The 23,722-nt window shown below is 43.6% G+C and overlaps 1 protein-coding gene across 5 annotated transcripts in view; it reads left to right on the forward strand.

The window, feature by feature from the left end:
• Positions 1-23,722, forward strand: part of Ncoa3 (nuclear receptor coactivator 3) — an 82,448-nt gene that overhangs the window by 39,683 nt on the left and 19,043 nt on the right. For 4 of the 5 annotated variants that reach the window (XM_034495071.2, XM_034495073.2, XM_076930258.1 and 1 more), the window contains exons 2-12: positions 1,221-1,300; positions 14,337-14,441; positions 14,867-15,039; positions 15,557-15,657; positions 17,222-17,396; positions 18,689-18,874; positions 18,991-19,089; positions 19,797-19,937; positions 20,190-20,337; positions 21,749-22,125; positions 22,231-23,099. In XM_034495071.2, the coding sequence (XP_034350962.1) occupies positions 14,356-14,441; positions 14,867-15,039; positions 15,557-15,657; positions 17,222-17,396; positions 18,689-18,874; positions 18,991-19,089; positions 19,797-19,937; positions 20,190-20,337; positions 21,749-22,125; positions 22,231-23,099 (2,355 nt within the window). In that variant the 5' untranslated portion in view covers positions 1,221-1,300; positions 14,337-14,355. Of the gene's footprint in view, positions 1-1,220; positions 1,301-14,336; positions 14,442-14,866; positions 15,040-15,556; positions 15,658-16,298; positions 16,391-17,221; positions 17,397-18,688; positions 18,875-18,990; positions 19,090-19,796; positions 19,938-20,189; positions 20,338-21,748; positions 22,126-22,230; positions 23,100-23,722 lie in introns of those variants that run through there. The other variant, XM_076930260.1, reaches the window with a different exon arrangement.

A 23,722-nucleotide genomic window follows, 5' to 3' on the forward strand; every position in this document is an offset into this window, starting at 1 on the left:
AAGGAGTTTGCTGCCGAGACTGAGCTGCTGGGCTGGGCCCCCATGGCAGAGGAGAGAACAGATACCTGGAAGTTCTTCTTTGACTTCAGCATTTCTGTGATGGGGCACATGCACACATACGAATAAATAAAAACATTTTCTAACCTGTGTTAATCCTGTTTGTCCTTGTGGGGGGTTCTGAGATTGAACCTATTTTTTTTTGTACGTGTTGGCAAGCTCTCACATTGATTTATGTCTGCAACTCATAATTCATTTTTGAGAGGATTTGGCTACATAGCCCAGGCTAGCCTTGGACTAACCACTTCTGCCTTGGCCTTTGCAGTTTTTGGATTTCAGATCCATGTGACTGTCTCTTGCTCTCAGTGTGAGGAGTTAACAGGCATTCTGATTGTAAATCTAGATAATATTTGTAGAAATTGCCTGATTTCATTCATTATTTTTGACAGAGATAAAAGTTTTGAATTTGTATTAATTTCACATCTCCCCCATTAATTAATTTATTCATTCACTTTACACCCCTGCCTCCCAGTCCTCCCTTTCCCCCTTCCCCTTCTCCTCTGATAAGGGGGAAGTCCCCCCACCCCCCACCCCCCCATGGGTATCAACTCACCTTGGCACATCAAGTCACTGCAGGACTAGGCACATCCTCTCCCACAGAAGCCAGACAAGGCAGCCCAGTTAGAGGAACAAGATCCACAGTCGGGCAGACAGCACAGTCAGGGACCTCCCCCACTGCAGTTGTTGGGGGACCCACATGAAGACCAAGCTATACATCTGCCACACATGTGCTGGGGTCCTAGGTCCAGCCCATGCATATTCCCTGGTTGGTGGCTCAGTCTCTGTGAGCCCCCAAGAGCCCTTTCACATCTTAGTAGTCTTCAGGGTTGCCCACTCTGTGGTGCTGATACTCTCGCCCTGTTCATGCCTGTGGACAAGAGGATGAAGTGAGAGGATCTGAGGTCAGGTTGCTCTTTCTCTTGTGCATTAGAGTGAGTGGTAGCGCACAGTATAGACCCCACTGTCTTCTACATTGTGAAGTCTGTGCTTGACTTTTTGACAAAGATTACAAGTATTGCTATGGCAGAGAAGGAAGGCGTCTAGTTTGGTTCCCAGAGGAGGCTGTGTTCGAGGTGGCCTTCTCTCACACCCAGGGGAGAGACGGGACTGATGCTTATGCTTAATTGAAAGGAGACAATAACTGCCCCCTTCTTTGTTCTTAGGATCAAAAGATTTGCTGAACAGTGGACTCCAAGATCGGTGAAGCTAAGCTCCTACCTGACCTTACTGACCAGGCCATCAGGTAATTCTTGTGCTTCCTTCCCCCACTGTAATTTTCCTTTTCACTTGACCTGCCTTGAGGCTCTGCTTTCTCTGTGTCTTACGGTGGTTGAGCAGGTGGGCCTAGGCCAAAGGAACACACAGGTGAGTCCGTCTACAGTACACAGACAGACACTCAAAGTGGGGCAGGAGGGAAAGCAGCCCTGCCTACCTCTCTGTAAGTGTTTTAAAGATTTTGGTGAAAATTGGAATCTGCCTGGAACGGTGGTGCATGCTTTAGTCCTCAAAGAAGCAGACCAGCCAGGGCCACAAGGTGAATTGTCTAAAAACAAATTGGAATCAGCCCCAACCCAACCCGTGTTTGCTATTTTTCTCAGATTGCTTGTGTAGACAAATGACATTTTATCTGCCCAGTCCTTAACCTTTGGTAGTACATCAGAATAGTAAGATGAGGATAGAAAACCCGTCTGACTGCCCAGAAAGCAGGCACACTTTCCCCAGCTAGTGAAGTTTGTATTTCCCTGCAAGCTCCTGCTTAGCTAGCCTCAACATCTGGGGCTTTGAATCCCACCCTCCTCCCTCCTTCAGCACATTTACGAAACTGGCTTTATCTGCTTTGCTACTTTCCTGCCTTTTACTTTTGTTCCACTTTCTGTTTCTAGTTTAGCCCTCTGTAGGTCAAGAGTGTGGTGATTTCACACTGTCTTTACTCTGTCCTCTGCTGCTTCTGGTGTCTGCTGTTGCTGCCCACTTGTCATTTTGCTACCCCATTTTGTTGTGCTCATTTTCCTGTTTGTTGCAACCCCCCCCCCCCAAAAAAAAAAAAAAAAAAAAGCCACCACCAACAAAAAAAAAAAACAAACTGAAACCCAAGGGACAGTGGCTGGGGTACTGCTCAGTGTTCCTGCCACCTGCTGAGAGGGCTTCATGTGTTTAAGCCACAAGCCTAAGCACCAAAGTCAGTTAGGAATCTTTCTGTTCTGTTTTTTTGTTTTGTTTTGTTTTTCTATTTTTTTATACTAAAGAATTGATTCAGAGCTTGTCCTCTGAGCTTCTAGTCTGCCCGCTCCTCTGGCCTTTCGGATGGCGCCACCTACAGTTAGGATAGGGCTTTACCCTGTCATTTGCTGCCCACTTGCCAGCTGTGGAAGAGAGTTCACAGATACACCCAGAGGTGTGCTTGCTGTGCCACCCCAGGCACTGATGGCTCAACCAAGCTGTCAGTCAAGATGAACCCTCACAATATAGTGGATACAGAAATGCAATGTGGGTAGAATAGTTTAGTATGGGTAGAACATTTAACTTAAAGTTCTAGTTCTAAAAGTTCTCCTGAAGGGTTTGTAAGATAGTTCAGCTGGTCATGACACTTGCTGCCAAGACCCACATGGTGGGGGGAGATGTCCCCAACTTGTTCCTTGACCCCTAAATACATCATGTTCTCTTTTTCCATGTAAATTATCGTTAGAAGTTCTGGTTATAGTGAATCAATGTGAGCAAAATGTCACAGGCTACTAACTGCTAGGTTGTAAAGACTGCACTTATCCCTGTCCTTCATTTTAATTTGATTATATGCTACCTTAATAAAATACAAGCTCCACAGATGGGAAGCTTATAAAAGATGCCACCCTAAAGCCAAACTATTTAACTTAAAAATTTTTTTTATTGGATATTTTATTTATATTTCAGATGTAGTCCCCTTTCCCCATTCCCCTCCCTCCCAAGGAACCCCCTATCTTCCCCCCCCCCCCATTAACTGTTTTTTTAAGCTTATTTTGTTTGGGGTGTATGGATCAATTAATCTCACCAGTTGCCTGCTTAGATATAATAACTTGTCAGCATAAAGTCAAAAAGCCCAAACAGCCAGTTTTGCAGTATAATAGGACAGGGCTGTGGTCTTTCTCTGTAAGTTTTCGTAATGATCATTTTGTATACAGATCTCAGGTTCTTTCCAACTGTGCACTTTTGTGGTTGATAGACCTGGTTCTTCATGTAGATATTATTTCCTTCTAATTGCTTCTCCTTACACAAAAACACAAGATTGCCCTTGAGATTAACAGATAAGAGAGTCTTACTATGCTCAGCTGGAGAAGATAATAGGGCCTCAAGCTCAGTGACTGTCTTCCTTCTGTCCTTTGAGCACTGTTTTTGTGGGTGCACACCACAGTGCTGAATGCTAATAGTGCTTTTTTAAGGAGGTGTTTGTGGGGATAAGTAAGGATGCATACATAATCCTTTTGTCATTTAGCCCAGGTTGTTACCCCAGCATTTTAGAGGCTGAGGTGGCCAGCCAGGTCTCCGATGAGTTCCAGGACAGCCGGGGTCACAGACCTTATGCAAAAGCCAAACCAAAACACTCCTCATCCCAAAGTTAAACAAATGAGTCCAGTCTTGGACGTGCCATCGATGACCTTCTAAGTCCATGTTTTTTCTATTTTCTGTCTCTTGCCCACTAGATAGTAGGATGAAGTTTCTTGTGTTTTTATTTGTTTTGTTTTGGTTTTTTAAAAGTGGGATTTCTCTGTGTATTCCTGGTTGTCCTGGAATTCACACTTGTTGACCAGACTGGCCTGAAACTCAGAGCTGCTGATGGTATTAACGTGCTGAGTTCAGTGGAGTTCAGTGGCATGGACTGCCACTGTGTGGAAGGGGGTATGAGGTCTCAGTAGGCATGGTCACTGGGAGTGTTGGCCTCTTCAAGTCAGCAACAGAAAATTAATGCAATGTAGTTTGGTCATATTTATGGTTCCCCCCACCCCCAATATTCTTTCTCTTAAAAAGAAAACGAGAAGAGATAAAATCCAGCTGGTTATTTTTCTTTCTTTCCTTCCTTCCTTCTTTCTTTTTTTTAAAGATTTATTTATTTTATGTGAGTACACCGTCGCTGTCTTCAGACACACTAGAAGACCATTACAGATGGTTGTGAGCTGCCATGTGGTTGCTGGGAATTGAACTCAGGACCTCTGGAAGAGCAGTCAGTGCTCTTAACTGCTGAGCCATCTCTCCAGCCCAATCCAGCCGGTTCTAATGGCAGTTCTTGTATAGCATTAGGTGGCTTGCTGATATGGAGGACAAGTCTGTGAGGAAGTCAAGTACTTGATACCATAGCTTAGGCGTCCAGTCCTTGTTTTCCCTTGTTATTTTGATGGGTTGGAGTAAATCGTGTTTTCTCTCTGTTACAGTTGAGCTCTTCCTTCTAGCCCACTGTCTGAGTATGAAATGGGGGTAATAAATGGTATATATGCATCTGCACCAGCACTTAGACGTTAGATGAACCATTCACACCATGCACTTTAAAATTTAAAGCACTAGGCCGAGCAGTGGTGAGGCACTCCTTTAATCCCAGCACTTGGGAGGCAGAGGCAGGTGGATTTCTGAGTTCAAGGCCAGCCTGGTCTACAGAGTGAGTTCCAGGACAGCCAGGGCTACACAGAGAAACCCTGTCTTGAAAAACAAACAAACATTTAAAGCACTAAATTAAGCAGTGTTTTCTATGTTGTGTGCTATGATGTATGTTTGAGGTCATCTTTTGAACCCAGTTCTTGAACTTTTAGGTCTGCCCTTGAATGCTACACAGCTGTTCTTTTACTTCCCTGTTAAATTTTTCCAGTTACTGAGTACTGTATGTATTCGTGGATATTTGTTTATCTAATGTCTATTCCGTGTGCTCTGGGTGTTTTGTTGCTTGCATGTCTGTGCACCATGTGCATGCACTGCCTTTAGAGGATCTTCTAGAACTAGAGTTTGGGGGCCTCCTGGAACTTGAACATCCCTCCCTGTAAGTCTTCTGCTAGAGCATCTGTGCTCCTAACTGCTGAGCTGTCTCTCCAGCCCCCTTGGTTAGCTTTAAAATATTGATGAGGATGAAGATGGTAACGGGTCCAACATACTTTAAATTTAATGATGGTTTATAAGACTGAACTGTATTCTGCATGATTAATTTTTCTCACCTTTTTTTTTTTATGGCTTCATGAGTACTTAGATTCAGATCTGGATTTGATATAAAGTTCTGTCCCTGTGATATAGCAGCCTGTTTTGTACTCAGCCTTCCAGTTCTGAGGATCAGGCCTTTGCTGGGCAAGCACTCTACCACTGGGCTGTGTCTCTCAGCCTTCACCTCAGACTTTTCTCTCCCCCTTCTTTTGACACAAGGTCTCATAGTTCACACTGATCCTTGGCCTAATTATATAGCTGGGATGACCTTGAACTTCTGCTCCTCCCATCTCATGTGCTGGGATTACAGGCGTATGCCATCCACTTAGCTAGCTCTAGTTTTTCAAAACCTTTAAAACCAGTTGTTACGCTCAGGCTTATGACTACACTTTAAAACTTGAACTGTAATTTTGGTGACTCTTCTATTTAGGGCCAGTTAAGTGGTTTTGTTACAAATGGAAAAGACACAGCTATTTTTACTTGAATGATGTGACTGCTTTTTAAAAAGCCTTTTTAAAAAGAATATTTTAAATTTATTCTTTTAGAATGTGTATGCAATGGTTTATGATCGTATACATTCTCAACAACTCTCCTAACTCCCCTTAGAGCCCCCGGCATGTTCCCTTCTAACTTCCTTATCTTTCTCTTCTCTTCTCTTCTCTTCTCTTCTCTTCTCTTCTCTTCTCTTCTCTTCTCTTCTCTTCTCTTCTCTTCTCCCTCTTTCTTTCTTTCTTTCTTTCTTTCTTTCTTTCTTTCTTTCTTTCTTTCTTTCTTTCTTTCTTTCTTTCTTTCTTTCTTTCTTTCTTTCTGAGACAGAGTTTCTCTGTGTAGCCCTGGCTGTCCTGGAACTCACTCTGTAGACCAGGCTGGCCTTGAACTCAGAAATCTACCTGCCTCTGCCTCCCAAGTGCTGGGACTAAAGGCGAGCACCACCACTGCCCGGTTTATCTTTTTTAATTTATAGGAGTGGAGACAGGAGAATCCTGAAGTTCCATGGGCAGGTAGATGTAGCAGCAGAAACAGGAATCATTGCCTTAACATACTGTTGGCACGTGTACCAACCCCTTACTCCCAAAATAAACTAAACAATAGCAGCTTCCTTAATTATTAACATTTTTAAGTTTTTTGAGGTGCAATTTTGGCTGTGGTACCTTGGCTAGTCTGCGACTTGCTCTGAGCTTATAGTGGACTCTTGAACTTGGGGAGTCCTTCTGCCTGAGCTTCCAAGTGCAGGGATCCCAAGTGTGCACTTCCAAGGCGCACAGAATGCTTTCAGAAGGAAATCTATGTCGAGAATCATGTTTCATTCCTCAAGTCAGACCAGTGGTTAAGTATGACATTTTTGGAATATTTAATGAATACTTGTGTGTTACAGGGTCTTTCTATAATAGCTCAGGTTGTTCTCAGACTCAATATTTTTAACTTTTTATTCAACTGTGGCATTATTCCTGGAATGCAAATTTCATTTTTAAAGTCTTATTTATTTTATGGTTACTAGTGTTTTGCCTGCATGTGTGTGTTGTGCATCACGTGTGTCTGTTGGGTCCCTGGAATGGATTGCAAATACCTGTGAGCTACCACGTGAGTGCTGAGAAGGGAGTCCAGGCCCTAGGCAAGAACAACAAGTGCTTCTCACCACTGAGCAGCCCCCTCACCTCAACTTCATCTCTGTTTAATGCAGTCACCATTTTTCTGTAGAACTGGTTAAAATTTTAGCTTTTGTTCATGAATGAGTTTTATTCAAAGTGGACAAACACACATTCGTACACACATGCATATGCACATGCACACACTATGGATCAAGGACAGAGGTTGCAGCTCAGGTGGTAGAATGCTTGCCTTGAATGGGGCTGTAAGTTGAACACCCCCCAGCATCCCAAATGAATAAACATACAAAACAAGCCTTTGAGTCAGTGATAATGTACCTCTATAGTACCTAGTTTTGAAAATTAAATGTAATTAGCTTAAATATTAGGCTAACAGTTTAAAGAATGAAATAATGTACAGCTATTATAAATGGTCATCCCTCTTAGGGGCCAAACTTTTAATTATTTTCTTACTTTCTTCTTTGTTTCTGAATCTATTTCTAAAAGAATCTTAGGCTGGGGAGGTAAAGCACTTGGGAGGTAAAGGCAAATAGGTCTCTGTGAGGTTAGCTGGTCTATATAGCAAGCCCCAGGCTAGTCAGTGGTACATAGACCCTGTCTCAAAAGGAAAAACTAAGGCACAGTGCTATTTGGGAGTTAATATTGAAAAGCTACACTTCTGGCCTTGCGTAGATTTGCTGTGTGTGATCAGTGCATACAGCTGGCGGATTCAAAATTGCCCCTTTTAGGTCTTTGCTCTTACAGGGTGTTAGACAGGAGCGCGTGGCAGCAGACCGTGATCCAGGATAACAGGAGCCTTAGTCATTTTCACATTTTCAAACAACTTAGCATTAATAATGAGAAACTACATTTTTAGTGGGCTTGTATATTAAACACATTGCAAGTACACAAGCATCTGAAGATAACGATTTAGGGGGGTTGATTCATTTCTGTGGAATTTTCTGTTTGGCCAGTTTTAAGACCATTGGAGTAAAAACATAACATCTACACACAGTGCTCTTGCAGTGTCATCTAGAGCCAGCCCTAGTTAATTTCTGTATCCTGAGATGCGAGCAGCACGTAGAAGGGGACTAGGGAAGGGAGCACTGTAGACCAACTGCGTAGAATGGAAATGACTTTTAATTTTGTTCTTAGCTTTTAAAATTTTGCTTGTGATGATAATTAAAAAGGGTTTAGAATAAAGCATGTGTTGCAAGCTGGTTAAGGAGAGGAACACTCTACAGTTGACATAGGCATCACATGTGGGAACCTATGGACTCCTAGTACCATTGGTGTGCAGATCACATTGGCTCGCTGCAGGAGCAGGAGCATGCTCTGACTGCAGAGGACGCAGCAGCCCACACAGATGTCACTCGGCTGTCTCCGCAGTTGTAGAAGAGACTCTGTAGGCTTGGCTTCTTAGGTCCTGGGAAGGAAGTAAAAATTCATTAGTTGTATGCATGTGTTTTTGTCTGAGTTTTTGATAAGTTGTTTTATGAAGAAATGTTAAGAATCCTGAGTCTCTCTTTTGGCAGTTCATAAGGTAACTGTTTTACTAAGAATGCTGTATAGTGAAAGACACTTTCAGTTTAATCAGGCTATATTGCCAGTGTCTTTTCTCTGACTTGGGGAAGGGGGTTTGCAAGTTCTCTCTCCCTCCCCCTTCCCATCTCTCTCCCTCTTCCACTTCCACCCCCTCCCCTTTTTTTCTCTGCCCCCTCCCCTCTCTCCCTCTCCCCTTTCTCCTCCCCTTCCCCCTCTCCCTCCTCCCTCCTCTCTCTCCCTCTTCCCTCCTTCCTCCCTCCTCCCCCCTTCCGCCTACTCCCCCTGTCCCTCTCTCTCTCTCTCCCCCTCCCTCTCCTGCCTCTGCCTTCCAAGTGCCAACTGCCAACTATGAGGGTCTGGAGAAGATGACTCAGTAGCACTGGCTACTCCTCTTAAGGACCTGGGTTAAATTCCCAGGATACATACGGTGGCTCACAAACCATTTGTAACTACCGTCCCTCCTTGGACACTGCATGCATATACTACACAGACATACGTGCACACAAGGCACTCATACATATTTTTAAAAAATCAATTATGAGCATTAACATGGTTTTTATTTTATTTTGTGTTTTGAGACAGGGTCTTACTCTGTGGTCCTTGCTGGACTTGAGCTCACTCTGTAGACCAGGCTGGCCTAGAACTCACAGATCTGCCTGCCTCTACCCTCTGGGTGCTAGGATTAAAACCATATACCAGAATTCTGGTTTCAAAGATCTGTTTTTTAAAACATTAATAGGTGGCAGTATTATTGGAGCAAAAGTCCACGTCTGCTAAATACTGAGTTAAGTTCTGCTGTTGGAAACAGGGTTTTTAATCACTTTTACATTGTGAAAATGCTCGATTTCCATTTTTAGGAAATGGAGTTGAAATTCAGAGATGGAAATTTGGGAGGGTCCTGCTCATATTGAGTCAGCTCTGAGATGGGCCTGAGGCCCTCGTCTTCCTTTGCTTTCCTTAGTTTGTCTGATGTGCGTTAGTCAGTCAGTGTGACCAATGTGTGCATGTGTCTGCTGAGTGTGGGGTCAGCCTTATCTGCTCGGCTTTGACCTCACATAGTATCCATGCTGACCAGATCTGTTTCACTGAGAGGTACTCAGACACTGAGTGATGGGATTCTCCTCCTTACTCTTTGTAATTGATGAAAATTGTTAATTTTGGTCACATTGACTATTTCTTCTGTGTGTGCTCATGTGCAAGTACCACCCCTCCTTGAACATCAATTCTTTTCTTATTAATCCTGGGCATTTATTTCTAACTTGATTAAAAGATTTTATTATATGGTTACTGAATGTCTTATTTTCTTGAATTTCTTGGCCCTCTTAACTCAGTTTAAAAATACTGTTTTAAATTGTAGCCTACAATCTTCATATTGGGTGGGGAACAATTTGTTTATTATTTTTAATGTTTTTTTTTTTTTTTTTTGAGACAGGGTCTCAGGTGTAGCTGTGGCTGGCCTGGAACTTGAAATGTTGACCAAGCTAGCCTTGAACTCACAAGGAGATCAGCCTGCCTTTGCCTCCTGAGTGCTGAAATTGAACGAATGTTTTCATGTGTTGACTTGCCTGTGCTGGGGCATGTATGTGAGGCTCACAGGAAAACTCCTAAGAGTTGTCCTTCTTTCTGGGAGGCTGTGAGTTCTCTCCTTCTATCCTGTGATTTCTGGAGGTTGAGCTCAAGTCATCAGGCTTGGTGGCCGGGCAGGTACTTTTATGATTCTCTGTCACCTCACTGCAGTCTTGGCCCCCTTCCCCCACTTTTAATTTTGATACTGATTCTTACATAAGCCTGAAGCTAGTTAATTAGGCTAGGTTGTCTGTCTAGTGAGCCCTGGGTGTCTTCCCCACCCTGCGCAGTGTGTGTGTGTCATCTCCCCTTTCCCCCCCAGCATGAGGGGGGATTATAAGTGTACACCACTGCCCCTGGCTTTTATGTAGATTGAATGAAGTATTGAGTTCAGGCAAGCATTTTACTGGCTGAGCCATTTACTCAGCACTGAAACACCTTTAAAAAGAAGACTTATTTTTGCCTCATGGGTGTTCTGCCTATACATGATGTCTGCACACCATGTGCATGCCTGGTGCTTGTGGAGGTCAGGAGAGGGTGTCATATCCCCTGGAATTGGAGTTGGTAGCTGCACTGTGAGTTTTGGGAATTGAACCCAGGTCCCCAGCCCCTAAAATACTTTTTTTTGTTTTATTTTTTCTTTTCTTTCTTTTTTTTTTTTTCTTTTCTTTTTTCTTTTTTTTTTTGACAATCATTTTCTGTGTATCCCTGGTTGTCCTGGAACTTTATAGACCAGGTTGGTCTTAAACTGCCTACCACTGCCTCCCAAGTGCTGGAATCAAAGGTGCATACCACCATTCCTGGTTTGAAATACTATTTTAGTTTAAGATTTTATTTATTTACTTGTTTATTTATTTTATGTATATGAATGTTCTATCTACATGTATGCCTATATGCCAGAAGAGGGCATCAGATCCCAGTATAGGTTGTGAGCCACCATGTGGTTTCTGGGAATTGAGCTTGGGACATCTGGAAGAGCAGACAGTATTCTTAACTGCTGAGGCATCTCTCCAGTGATTGATAATCTATGGTTTTCAAATTTGTATATTTGGCAGACCATGTTTTGAAAGTGAGTTAGCTAAACTAGCACTTTAGTGGTGAAATCTGATGGTCAGTGATAACATTGAGCCTTTACCTTTAAACATAATGTTGGTGGGTTTGATTCATTACTGATGAATGTCTTTTCTGATGAATGATTGGTGCTATAAATGAATGTAGATTTAAAAGACTATATGATGAACCAGGCTGTGATGGCAAGCAGATTTCTATGAGTTCAAGGCCACTCTAGTCTACAGAGTGAGTTCTAGAGCAGCCAGGGCTACACAGAGAAACCCTGATTCTGGGAAAAACAAACAAAAACACTGTATAATGAAATATTATCTATTTGAAAGTAAATACATGTAATTTCAAAGGCCAGCTTTATCTAGTGCCTAGAACTCACTAAAAAACTGTACGTGCAGAAGCTCTGCAGTACAGTGCAGTTAGGTTACTCTTTTCTGTGGCGCAGCATGGGCGTTCCTTGACAGGATTCAGGTCTGATTGTCAACTACAGGAAACCAGAACATGCTGTTTGAAAATGTGCCTCTTTGAGACAAAGATTATTCAGAGAAACAGTCATGTGGAAGTCAGTATGGTATTAGGCCTGGCAGAGCATGGTTCATGCAGTGGGGACTAGGGAGAGGCATAATGCCTGCAGAGGTAACACTTAACTCCCCAGACCCCTTATCTCATGCCCCTACCCAGCAGATGTTACAGCCCTTTATGTTTTTACTGATAAGTGGAGAAGAAGCTTTGTCACCTGGTTGGAGGTAGTGTGACTTATGGCATGAATTGTTTGCTTTGGTGATCCTTTGGTTGGTTATGGAGTATGTTATAGCTTCTTCCATTCCGGATCTAGTTATGGTGCTAGTGGCAAGCTATTTAGCCACTTCCCTATCTGTAAAGCAGAACTAATCACACATGTGTGTGGTGGGGGCCATTGTGAATAATCACCCAGTATATGTAAGAAGTTCAGTGCCATACTGCTCTGTGTCACTCCCTCCCTCTCTAGTAACCTAGGAAAAGGGAAAGATTTAACCAGTCTCTGCTACTTTATCATTGGGTAGTCTGTCTTCTCTCATTTTGATCTGATTAGGTTTTTCTCAGGCCTTGAAATAACTTGCTCAAACAGAACACTGGCATTGATATTTTTCATTTAATCTTTTTAAAAATGTTTGTGTGCCTGTGCATGCACACGTGCCTCAGTCTACAAATGGAGTACAGAAAACATGGGTTCTTTCCTTCCAGCTTGTGGGTCCCAGGATGGATCTCTGGTTGCCAGGAACAGAGGCAAGTACCTCTGAGCCCTCTCCCCATTTCTTCCTTTTGGTCAAGTGTGTCCTTGTGCTTCGGGCTAGTTGGCAAGCCTTTTCCCCTGTCTAAACCCAAGATAACAAAAAAAGGAAGTTAGTTAATGTTAAGTCAAATACCAAAATTTTAATGTTTTTTTGAGGGAGCCACTATCAGTCTTTGTCGCATTCAGCTACATTGAGTTGGCACCACTCCTGATGCTCAGTTCCTTCTGTGTCCTTGGTGAGCTGGGCTGTGACGGATACAGAGGCGGAGACTGTTTGTGTCTGCCCACATAGTCTCTTTCAGATTCTTGTTCAGTTTGAACTTTGTCATAGATGTCCTTCAGAGTGACAGAGAAACAGATGAGATTGACAGCACAGAAAGGTGTCCTGAACTGCTGTTCTGTGCTGTTGGTGGCATTTATGAACTCCCTGTGTGCTGTGCACTGGTTTGTATTTCACAGCAAAGTCAGACCTGTTGTAGAGAGAAAAGATCAAACCAGAACTGCTCTTCACTGGGGTCTGCAGCTGGAGCCCACATAACGCAAGGGCAAGAAGATAGTGTGTAGAAATCTGGACGATGTTCAGTAAAGACCTGCCCATGCTGCTCAGTTTAAGAATAATCTACGCTGGGCAGAAGTGGCACATGCCTTTAATCCCAGCACTTGGGAGGCAGAGGCAGGTGGATCTCTGAGTTCGAGGACAGCCAGGGCTACACAGAGAAACCCTGTCTCGAACCCCCCCACCCCCCACCCAAAAAAAAAAAAATAAAACCACAAAACCTTTGAACTGATTGGTAACACAGCTACATTTGTTATACTTCTGTCTTTGAAAGAATCACATTGCCTCTTCAACCCTGTCTACATGATACTATAGCCTGACTATCTAGAGGGTTCAAAAGGTGTGGGTGACCAAAGGTATGACAGCAAGTGCTTGCTTTCCCAGTATGAACAGAGGCAGGAGGATTGGCGCTCAGGGCCAGCCACAACTATAGGTTCCAGGCTACTCTGGGCGATGAGGCCCTGTCTCAAAACAAATATGACCTACATATTTTAAGTTTGAGCATGTGTTTTTTTTTTACTGGCCTTTCTGGTAGTATTGTGCCATCTAGTGGCACACCTGCATCCTGGCTGGCTGAAATATTAGATGTAACACTGGAGACTTGAGATTCTTTAAACCAATGATTGTCATGTTTAAGCAAGAGTTTACCACACATGAAAGCCTTAGTAAATGAGGCTTAATAGAACCCTCACATTATAAACTCAAAAAGAAATACCTTGTATTTATCGTCTTAGTGTTTGAAACTTAACCAAGATACATTATTTTTCTGGCAGTCAGTATGTAAATAATGGTCGTGGTGTGGCTTAGGGCAACCCCTGTCATGTACAGTGTATCTGGCTTGGCACCTCTGCTTTAAGTCATGTTGATATAGTCTAGGCTAACTTGGACTTAACAATGGAGGAGGAATGATCCAGTGGACAGAAGTGCTACCTAGAAAAAGAGTCCGGGGACTGGAGGATGAGTTCTGTTCCCAGCATGCCCACATGGTGGATCATAACTGCCTCTTACCTCCAGCTCTAGGGGATTGACAGCCTTTTGTGGCTTGTGAGGGCACTGTATACACACGGTACATATGTATATAAGTATACATATGTATATATACATGTAGACAAAACACTCACTCATACACAGAAAATAAAAATGAATCTTATAGTCTAGTCTGGGCTTATTATTTGGAAGTGTTTTTTTTTTTTTTTTTTTACCAAATCACTGGGTAAGCTTTTATTACTTGGATATAAATAAAAATTCGGAATTGTTTCAAGAGTGAAGTTCTGATAGTCATTTATTAAACATAATTTATTTTGTGAAATGCATGTTGACACTGGGCCTTGATTGGCCTGGAACTTGCTATGTAGACCAGGCTTACCCAGAATCCTTAATCTTCTTGATTTAGGAATCCTTAGTCTTGCAGCCTTCTGAGTGCTAGGGTTGTACCACCATGCCCAGCATAATTACAAAGCGTCTGAACATAATTACAAAGACATCTTCATAGAAAATGCATGTTTTAGTGCTTTAAATCTTGTCACCTTTTCTTTCGTAGTTGCTGATCTGTGATCAGGATGAGTGGACTAGGTGAAAACTCCTTGGATCCACTGGCCACTGAGTCTCGAAAACGGAAACTGCCTTGTGATGCTCCAGGACAAGGGTAGGTGATGGTCTCCATTTTCGGATCGGAGAGCTGGGGTTGGTGTTTCTCAAGGCCAGAGGCTAATCAGAGGTGGCACTGAAGAAGGCTGTAGGGGCTTCTTCAGTTTGTTTGTTTTTTGTTTTTGTTTTTGGAGACAGGGTTTCTCTGTGTAGCCCTGGCTGTCCTAGAACTCACCCTAGACCAGGCTGGCCTCGAACTCAGAAATCCACCTGCCTCTGCCTCCCAAGTGCTGGGATTAAAGGCGTGCACCACCACTGCCCCAGGGGTTTCTTCAGTGTATGCTTTGTGCCACCACATCTGATGGTTTTTGTTGGCTGAGTTTAGTTTATTTCACACAAAACTAATGGGTTATCCGGGGATACCCAGATTCTGCTCAAAGCTTTCTTGAGAGGTGTGAGCCGTGGCTTTTCTCCGTCTTCCAGTCTTGTCTACAGTGGTGAGAAGTGGAGACGGGAACAGGAGAGCAAGTATATAGAAGAACTGGCCGAGCTGATATCTGCAAATCTTAGTGATATTGACAACTTCAACGTCAAACCAGACAAATGTGCCATTTTAAAGGAAACAGTGAGACAGATACGTCAAATAAAAGAACAAGGTAATACAAAGTCAGAAAAACACCCAGGTGTTGGACTTCTAATATGTATGAAATCCCCCTCCTCCTCCCATTTTGGATCAAGGAGATTGAGTAGGGCCTCACTTGTGCTAAGTAAGACTTGACCAAAGTCCCATGAGTTGACCGACTGGCTTTGCTTTTTAAGAAACAATTAACAGAGACTTGGCAGAAGTCCGATGTTCCTCAGCATGCAGAGTGCTTGTGGGAGGGAAGCTGGGGACTAAGGACTAGCATTCGAGCAGAAAGGGAGCCGGGCATCCATCTGCTGCCTTCCTGGGAAACCGTGAGGCTTTTTCTCTTATCAGCCAATAAATGTGTTGTGCATGCATGTGTACCTACCTCTCTCTCTCTCTCTCTCTCTCTCTCTCTCTCTCTCTCTCTCTCTCTCTCTCTCTGTGTGTGTGTGTGTGTGTGAGAGAGAGAGAGAGAGAGAGAGAGAGAGAGAGAGAGAGAGAGAGAGATGCAAGGTTCAACATGATGCTTTCTTCTGTGTCTTCAGGAAAAACTATTTCCAGTGATGATGATGTTCAGAAAGCTGATGTGTCTTCTACAGGGCAGGGAGTCATTGATAAAGACTCTTTAGGACCGCTTTTACTCCAGGTAGGTGTGAGGATTGTAGCTGTCCAAGCATGTTGTGCTTTGGTTGTTTTACTATGTGATTTATATATATATAGTGTGAGTGTGTGTGTGTGTGTGTGTGTGTGTGTGTGTGTGTGTGTGGATTGGAAATAGGAAATAGTTTTTTACCCCTGTGGAGCAGAGCTCAGTATTGTAGTAATCATAAAATACTCTCCTGACACTAAATATAGTACTGTATACTCACTGTATACAATATGAAAATACAACACATGTATACAAAAGCAAAGAAGCTCTTTGTGATAGAGAAGTTCATAATTCTATAGGTCAGTGGCACCAGAGGTGCTTAGTGTATTTTAGTTCAGACCCTTCTATGAATTTTCCCATGATTGCTTGCACAACACAGTACAGTTTTACTTTTTCTTTGTTGTGCTTGAAATTAAACCCAGGGCCTCACACATGCTAGGTGACCATAGCAGGTAAGCATGTTATCATGGAGTGACATCTTCTGCCCTCAGCTCTGTATTCTTGGAGAATTTATTCATGGTGCTGGGGAGGGAAGTCCAGGGCCTCATGCATGCTAGGCATGTGCTCTGTGATAGAGCTGCACCCCAGCTTGTGAGGCAATTTCAAACATTAAACATGTGCATGTTTTTAAAGTAATTGCCTTGAGAAGAGCTGATTAACCATGGCGCAGTGTCTACTTCAGGCCGGCGAGCGCTTCAGCAAGTTTACTTGACAACTGGTCTTTCTTTCAGTGAGTCATTTCAACTACTTTGTGTTCATTCATTTTAAATTCTCATTCAGGAACAGATGGTAATTCCTATAGCTTAACTTGAGATCAGGTGGAAAATTGGGGAGCACTAAGAAAAAAATTTTTTTTTTTTTGTTTTTTGTTTCTTTGCAACAGGGTTGCAAAACATACAGGCTTTTTTTTACATTACAATGTTAGCCCAGGCTGCCTTTCAACTTGAAGTATAGATTAGGATGACCTCAACTCCTGCCTCCACTTCCTAAATGTGTTGAGATTAAAAGTGTGTGATATGTCACCCTCCCTTTTAAAAAAAAAAATTTTTTTTTTATGCCCTGAAATAATCTTGCTAATGTTAATAAAACTGATGGTTGGCAGTTAACTCTTAATTGTTGGGCTAGTGTCTCCCCCTGGCCCCTCTCAAGTTTTATTTACAAACAAGGCTGTAGTCTTCCTCTGCTAAGGCTGCAGTGACAGAATATCACAGAGTAGGTGACTCAGACAACAGATCCCATTTCTTCAGTTTTGAAGACTGGAGTCCAAGATGAGGGTGTTGGCAGGGTTGCTTTCTCCCAAGTCCTCTCTTCTTGGCTCACTACTGTGTCTTAAGGCTTTTTCCCTGGGCATGCCTCCCTGGTGTATTTTTCATCTGTCCTTATACGGACACCAGTTGTATTGGATTGGGTCCTCTTTAGTACTGTTGACTCTTTAAATGCTCTATTTGCAAGTATGACCCTAACCTGAATCCTAACCCAAACCCTGACAAAAATGGGGGAGGGGTTTAATGCTTCTGTGGGGACATGGTTTTCAAGATAGTATTAACACATCCCACTGCAGGCACTGGATGGTTTCCTGTTTGTGGTGAATCGAGATGGAAACATTGTATTTGTGTCAGAAAATGTCACACAGTATCTTCAGTACAAGCAGGAGGACCTGGTTAACACAAGTGTCTACAGCATCTTACATGAGCAAGACCGGAAGGATTTCCTTAAACATTTACCAAAATCCACAGGTGCGCTTTTCTTTGTATTTTGTTTGAGAGGAAGACAGGGTCCTATTGTGTGGTCCAGACTAGCTTTGAATCTATGGTCCTACTGTGTGGTCCAGGCTAGCTCTGAATCTATGATCATCTATTTTTGTCTTGTTGTCTCATGTGCTGGGATTATAGGTGTGTGCTGCTATACCCGACTACAGAGATGCATATAAATAACATTTTCTAAATATATTTAATTTTTCCTAGTTATTTCTTATCTTAAGAGATTGAACGTGCTTTTTAGGAAGCCAGAAAATGAGACTTAATAAGTGATTGCCAGCAACATTTTCAGTTTGGCCTTAGTGGACTCAAAGTTTTCCATGGGACCCAAATGTTTAGTGGGGCTTGTGGGGAGGCTGAGCTTACTCAGATGTCTTGATATTGTCATTCTGAAATGTTAGCTGTAGGTGTCATCTACGGTAGTAAGAAAAGATAGCTGGACTCGGTTCTTCTGTTTCTCTGTAAGGTCTCAGGATGCTCTCCAGTCCTCTTTTTTCAGCCCCATTAGTTTAGTAGCTGGGCCAGCAGCTTGCCTTGCCACGCTCACTTTATAGCATGAGTTCTTAAAGATTTTATATATTAAAAACCTTACATGTATGTATCTATGTGCATGTATGCCGTGTGTTACTGCAGTATGATGGGCCAGAAGAGGACACTATTAGATTATCTGGTGCTGGAGTTGAAGGTGCTTATGAGCTGCCAGATATGGGTGCTCAGAGCCAAAATCTGGAAGAACAGCCAAGTGCTCTTAACTAGTGAGCCACCCTTCCTGGCCTGAATTTTTAAAAATTTTGTGTATATGATGGATGTTTTGCATGTATATACGTGTATCATGTGTGTGCCCAAGGCCAGCAGAGTGCATTAGATTCCTTGGAACTGGAGTTACTGATGACTGTGCCACCATGCGGGTTCTGGGACCTAAACCCAGGTCCTCTGCAAAGAGCAAGCCCCAACCCTAGCTGGAATTCTTTTTTTTGTTTGTTTGTTTGTTTTTGTTTTTGTTTTGTTTGTTTTTGTTTTGTTTTGTTTTGTTTGTTTTTCGAGACAGGGTTTCTCTGTATAGCCCTGGCTGTCCTGGAACCCACTCTGTAGACCAGGCTGGCCTCGAACTCAGAAATCCGCCTGCCTCTGCCTCCCAAGCCCTGGGATTAAATGCGTGCGCCACCACCGCCCGGCCCTTGGAATTCTTGATAGTAGTTTTTGACTGAGTTTTACCTGGCTTATAAAGAATAATTTCAATTTGTTTTTAAATTTTAATTTGTTTTTCAAAGTTAATGGAGTTTCTTGGAGTAATGAGAACCAGAGACAAAAAAGCCATACATTTAATTGTCGTATGTTGATGAAAACACATGATATTTTGGAAGACATGAATGCCAGTCCCGAAACACGGCAGAGATATGAAACAATGCAGTGCTTTGCCCTGTCTCAGCCTCGAGCTATGCTGGAAGAAGGGGAAGGTGAGAGTTGGGTCCACTGTGCCGGGGACCCTTCTTACTGATGTTGTTTGTGTTCCTGGTCGCCCTTTAGTCACAGCTAAAGTGAATGTAATCCGATCTGGTACCTTTCATTGTAGACTTGCAGTGCTGTATGATCTGCGTGGCCCGCCGTGTGACCACAGAGCGGCCATTCCCATCCAGTCCTGAGAGCTTTATTACCAGGCACGACCTTTCCGGTAAGACTGGCGATGTGCCCTTACTTAGAAACTTATAAAGTGTTCTTATTCCTTTGGTTCTGTGTGTGTATGAGTGTGAGTTGGTTCTGTGAGTTCATGAATGTGTGTACTTGTCACAAGGTCACTCTTCTTCCACCTGGGGCTCCAAGCATGGAGCAGAGGTCCCCAGCAAGCACCTTTCCATGCTGAGATCTATCTTTCAGTCCAGCCTCGGGGGTCCTCTTTCTCTGCCCTGTCGGCTCCGAGATTACAAGTTTGTGTCACTCCACCTAGTTCTCCTCCTGCATGCTCAGAATGAGTTTGGCTCTCCACAGCCCCATGACATACGTTTCTGTTTGTTATTTGATCTGTCAGAATCAGCCTCTTCTTGAGCGCTTGCTCTTACTTTGTCTCTCTGATCTGGCAGTCTTGTTTTCTCCTCTAAGGAACACTAAGCATAGCTAGACGACTTAAGCACGCACACTATGAAAGTGCATCTAGTGCAGAGCCATGCTTCTGACTAGGCGAGCTCTGCTCACAGCTAGTTGGAGACAGTGCACTTTTTTGTCCCTCACAGGACCTGCAGACTGAGAGCAGCCTCTGGCTGTGTGTTAAGGACAAGGCAGAGCTGAGATTGTCTCCTTTATGTCATTCTCAGGTGTTAGTTAGCTAAGCAGCAGTAGGCTCTTCCGGGCAGGGTCAGAATCTTCTGTTTTTATCTTTAATAGGAAAGGTTGTCAATATAGATACAAACTCACTTAGATCTTCCATGAGGCCTGGCTTTGAAGACACAATCCGAAGGTGTATCCAGAGATTCTTCAGTCTGAATGATGGGCAGTCATGGTCCCAGAAGCGTCACTATCAAGAAGGTAAGGCATTTGGAGCTGATCTTGGTGCTGATGTTGATGATGCTGTTAGCACCCACTGCGTGGTCAGCCCTTGTTCTGCTGTTTGGTGGCTATGGGAGAGGGAGTGGTTTCTGAGCATAGCTCTTCTGTACTTGTGTGTATATCCACATGATTCAACACAATTCTGCACTTGAAGCATGATTCCTTCCTGTCTTTCTATATACGCTTTGGTTTAGTCTCAGGTACTAGCAACAGTATGCTTTTTCTCAATAGCTTATATTCATGGCCACGCAGAGACCCCAGTGTATCGTTTCTCATTGGCTGATGGAACTATTGTGAGTGCGCAGACAAAAAGCAAACTCTTCCGCAATCCTGTAACGAATGATCGCCATGGCTTCATCTCCACCCACTTTCTTCAGAGGTGATGACACTAAAGCACCCTTGTCCCCAGGATGCTTTGCTGTTGATGTGCAGGAGAAAAGGCAGGGAAGCTGTTGGATTTCGTGAAGGGAATTTAGGCTCTTAAGAGTATATTTTCTTTAAGGTTATATTTTTATTTAAAAGTTAGTATTTTCCACTAAATGCTTCCTGGGTAAGGCCAGGTATGTGTGTGGGATAGAGGTGAAGTTGTGGGGAATAGTGGGTTTCTTGTTGTTACCTTTCATTTCTAGTGTTTACATTGCTTCCAGGGACTGGATTTAGAATGAAAAGTAAAATATAAATGTAAAAGGTATATAAATGTAGTATATACATTTAAAATATAAATGTAACTACTGGTGTTATTAATGGTAAACAAACTGCAGAGGAAGAGGTTCATTCACTGATTGTCTTAAGGAATTGGTGCACCCTTTTAGGCTAAGCCCCAGGTATGGCCAGCTGTACTGAGTCCTCAGAGGCTCTGGATCACATGGCTGTAGAGCCACTCAGCGCTGATGTCACTCAGTTAGATTCTGGCTCGTTTAAAACTGATAGGGATGGAGCCCAGCTAGTAAAATGCCTTCCTTGCATGATGCCCAGGTTCATTTCCTAGCATGGTATAACAGGGTGCATGATGCCCAGGTTCAGTTCCTAGCTCGGTATAACAGGGTGCATGATGCCCAGGTTCAGTTCCTAGCACGGTATAACAGGGTGCATGATGCCCAAGGTCAGTTCCTAGCACGGTATAACAGGGTGCATGATGCCCAGGGTCAGTTCCTAGCACGGTATAACAGGGCACAGTAGTGGACGCCTGTGTTTCCCAGGACTTGGGAGGGAGAGGCAAGAAGATAAACAAACAAAACCGAAACAAACCCAAAACAAACAAATCTCATAATTTAGATCTGGTGGTCTGACCTGTTATCCTAGCTACATGGGAGGCAGAGGCAGCAGGATCTCAAAGTTCTGGGCCTGACTGAATTAATGAACTCAAGGTCACACTTGGAAACTGTGAGATGAGACCCTGTTTTAAAATATCAACGGGCTTTGGAATATAGCTCAGTATTAGAGAACTTGCTTAACATGCAGAAGACTCTGAATCCCCAGTAGTATATAAAAACAGGAAAAGTGGGGCTAGAGAAATGGCTCAGTTCTTGCAGAGGACCTGATTCATAGCATCCATATGCTGACTCACAACTATATAGTTCCAGGGGATCCAGTGTCACCTTCTGACCTCTGTAGACAGTAGGCTTGCATATGGTGAACATACACACATATAGGCAAAATACCAATACACAAGAAATTAAATCTGTAAATCCTAGTGTACCCTTCTAGGCAGCACCCTCCTGCTCTCTTCCTTCCCTTTATGTGTGCATTGCTGCAATTTTAAAGTAAAACTTCTGTGTGTTTGTTTGCAGAGAACAGAATGGATATAGACCAAACCCAAATCCTGCAGGACAAGGCGTTCGACCTCCTGCAGCAGGGTGTGGCATGAACATGTCTCCAAGTCAGACTGTACAGATGTTGGGCAGCCGGACCTATGGCGTGGCAGATCCCAGTAACACAGGACAGATGGGTGGAGCTAGGTATGGGGCTTCTAGTAGCGTAACCTCGCTGACCCCAGCACAAAGCCTACAGTCACCATCTTCCTACCAGAACAACAGCTATGGACTCAACATGAGCAGTCCCCCACACGGCAGTCCTGGTCTTGGCCCCAACCAGCAAAACATCATGATTTCTCCTCGTAATCGTGGGAGCCCAAAGATGGCCTCACACCAGTTCTCTCCTGCTGCAGGTATCCACTTTCCTCACCACTGTCTTCTGTTCTTCTGTAATAGGAGCGTAGAGGTGTGTCTCTTCGAGCGTCTGACAGTCTCTCATGATCTTTGTCCACATGCAGGTGTACACTCTCCCATGGGACCGTCTAGCAACACAGGGAGTCACAGCTTCTCCAGCAGCTCCCTCAGTGCCTTGCAAGCCATCAGCGAGGGTGTGGGGACCTCTCTTTTATCCACTCTGTCTTCACCAGGCCCCAAGCTGGATAACTCTCCCAATATGAATATAAACCAGCCAAGCAAAGCGAATAGTCAGGATTCTAAGAGCCCCCTAGGCTTATACTGTGAACAGAATGCAGTAGAGAGTTCGGTGTGTCAGTCAAATAGCAGAGATCACCCCAGTGACAAAGAAGGCAAGGAGAGCAGTGGGGACGCGTCAGAGACTCCCAGGGGACCCCTGGAGAGCAAAGGTCACAAGAAACTCCTGCAGTTACTCACATGCTCCTCCGATGACCGAGGCCATGCCTCCTTGACCAACTCTCCCCTGGATTCAAACTGCAAAGACTCTTCCATTAGTGTCACCAGCCCCTCTGGAGTGTCCTCCTCAACACCAGGAGCAGTGTCTTCCAGCTCTAACATGCATGGGTCTCTGTTGCAAGAAAAACACCGGATTTTGCATAAGTTGCTGCAGAATGGTAACTCACCAGCGGAGGTCGCCAAGATCACTGCAGAAGCCACTGGGAAAGACACTGGCAGTACTGCTCCCTGTGGAGAAGGGAGTGTCAGGCAGGAACAGCTGAGTCCTAAGAAGAAGGAGAATAATGCCCTTCTTAGATACCTGCTGGACAGGGATGACCCCAGTGATGTGCTTGCCAAAGAGCTGCAGCCCCAGGCGGACGGAGGGGACAGTAAACTTAGTCAATGCAGCTGCTCCACCAATCCCAGCTCAGGCCAAGAGAAAGACCCCAAAATTAAGACAGAGACGAGTGAGGAGGTAAGGTACTGTCTCTTCTAGTCCATCATTTGTTTCTTCATTTCTGTGTTACAGACACTGCGTTTGTAGTGTATAACACCATTATAAATGGTTATATATTACAATTGTTTATAACAACATTATAAATGCTTAGTTTTTAATTGGAGGATAACCTTAAGGTTTTATTCATTACAGTTACTGTGTATATTATATGTGGTGTGTCTGTGTTTGAGAGTGGGGTGTGTGTGTGTGTGTGTATGAGAGTGTTTCTGCATGAGGCGGTGGTGTGTATGTGCCTTCCACTGTGGGACTGGAGGTTGAATTTGATGTGTCAGGTTTGCTCGGCAAGCATCTTTCCATGCCAAGACATCTTACTGGCCCTGTAGATCAGCTTCTAGCGGCTAGTTAGAAGTATTTTCATGGAAGTGGTTAGTCGGGATGAGCAGATTAGGTTGTTAAGGACATGGCGGATGTTACTAGGAAAAGTTTGAATCTAGCAGCATCATTTCTTCCCCTTCAAGAGTGAGAGTTCATGAACACATTCTACAAAAGCATCTTGCTGACCCTGAGGAAGCACTCTTCTAGGGAGGATGAAAAAGAAAGGGCACAGGCCTCCCTTCACCATATCTGTTAGCAGTGTCTCT

The sequence above is a fragment of the Arvicanthis niloticus genome, chromosome 2 (assembly GCF_011762505.2).
Source record: "Arvicanthis niloticus isolate mArvNil1 chromosome 2, mArvNil1.pat.X, whole genome shotgun sequence".
NCBI lineage: Eukaryota > Metazoa > Chordata > Mammalia > Rodentia > Muridae > Arvicanthis > Arvicanthis niloticus.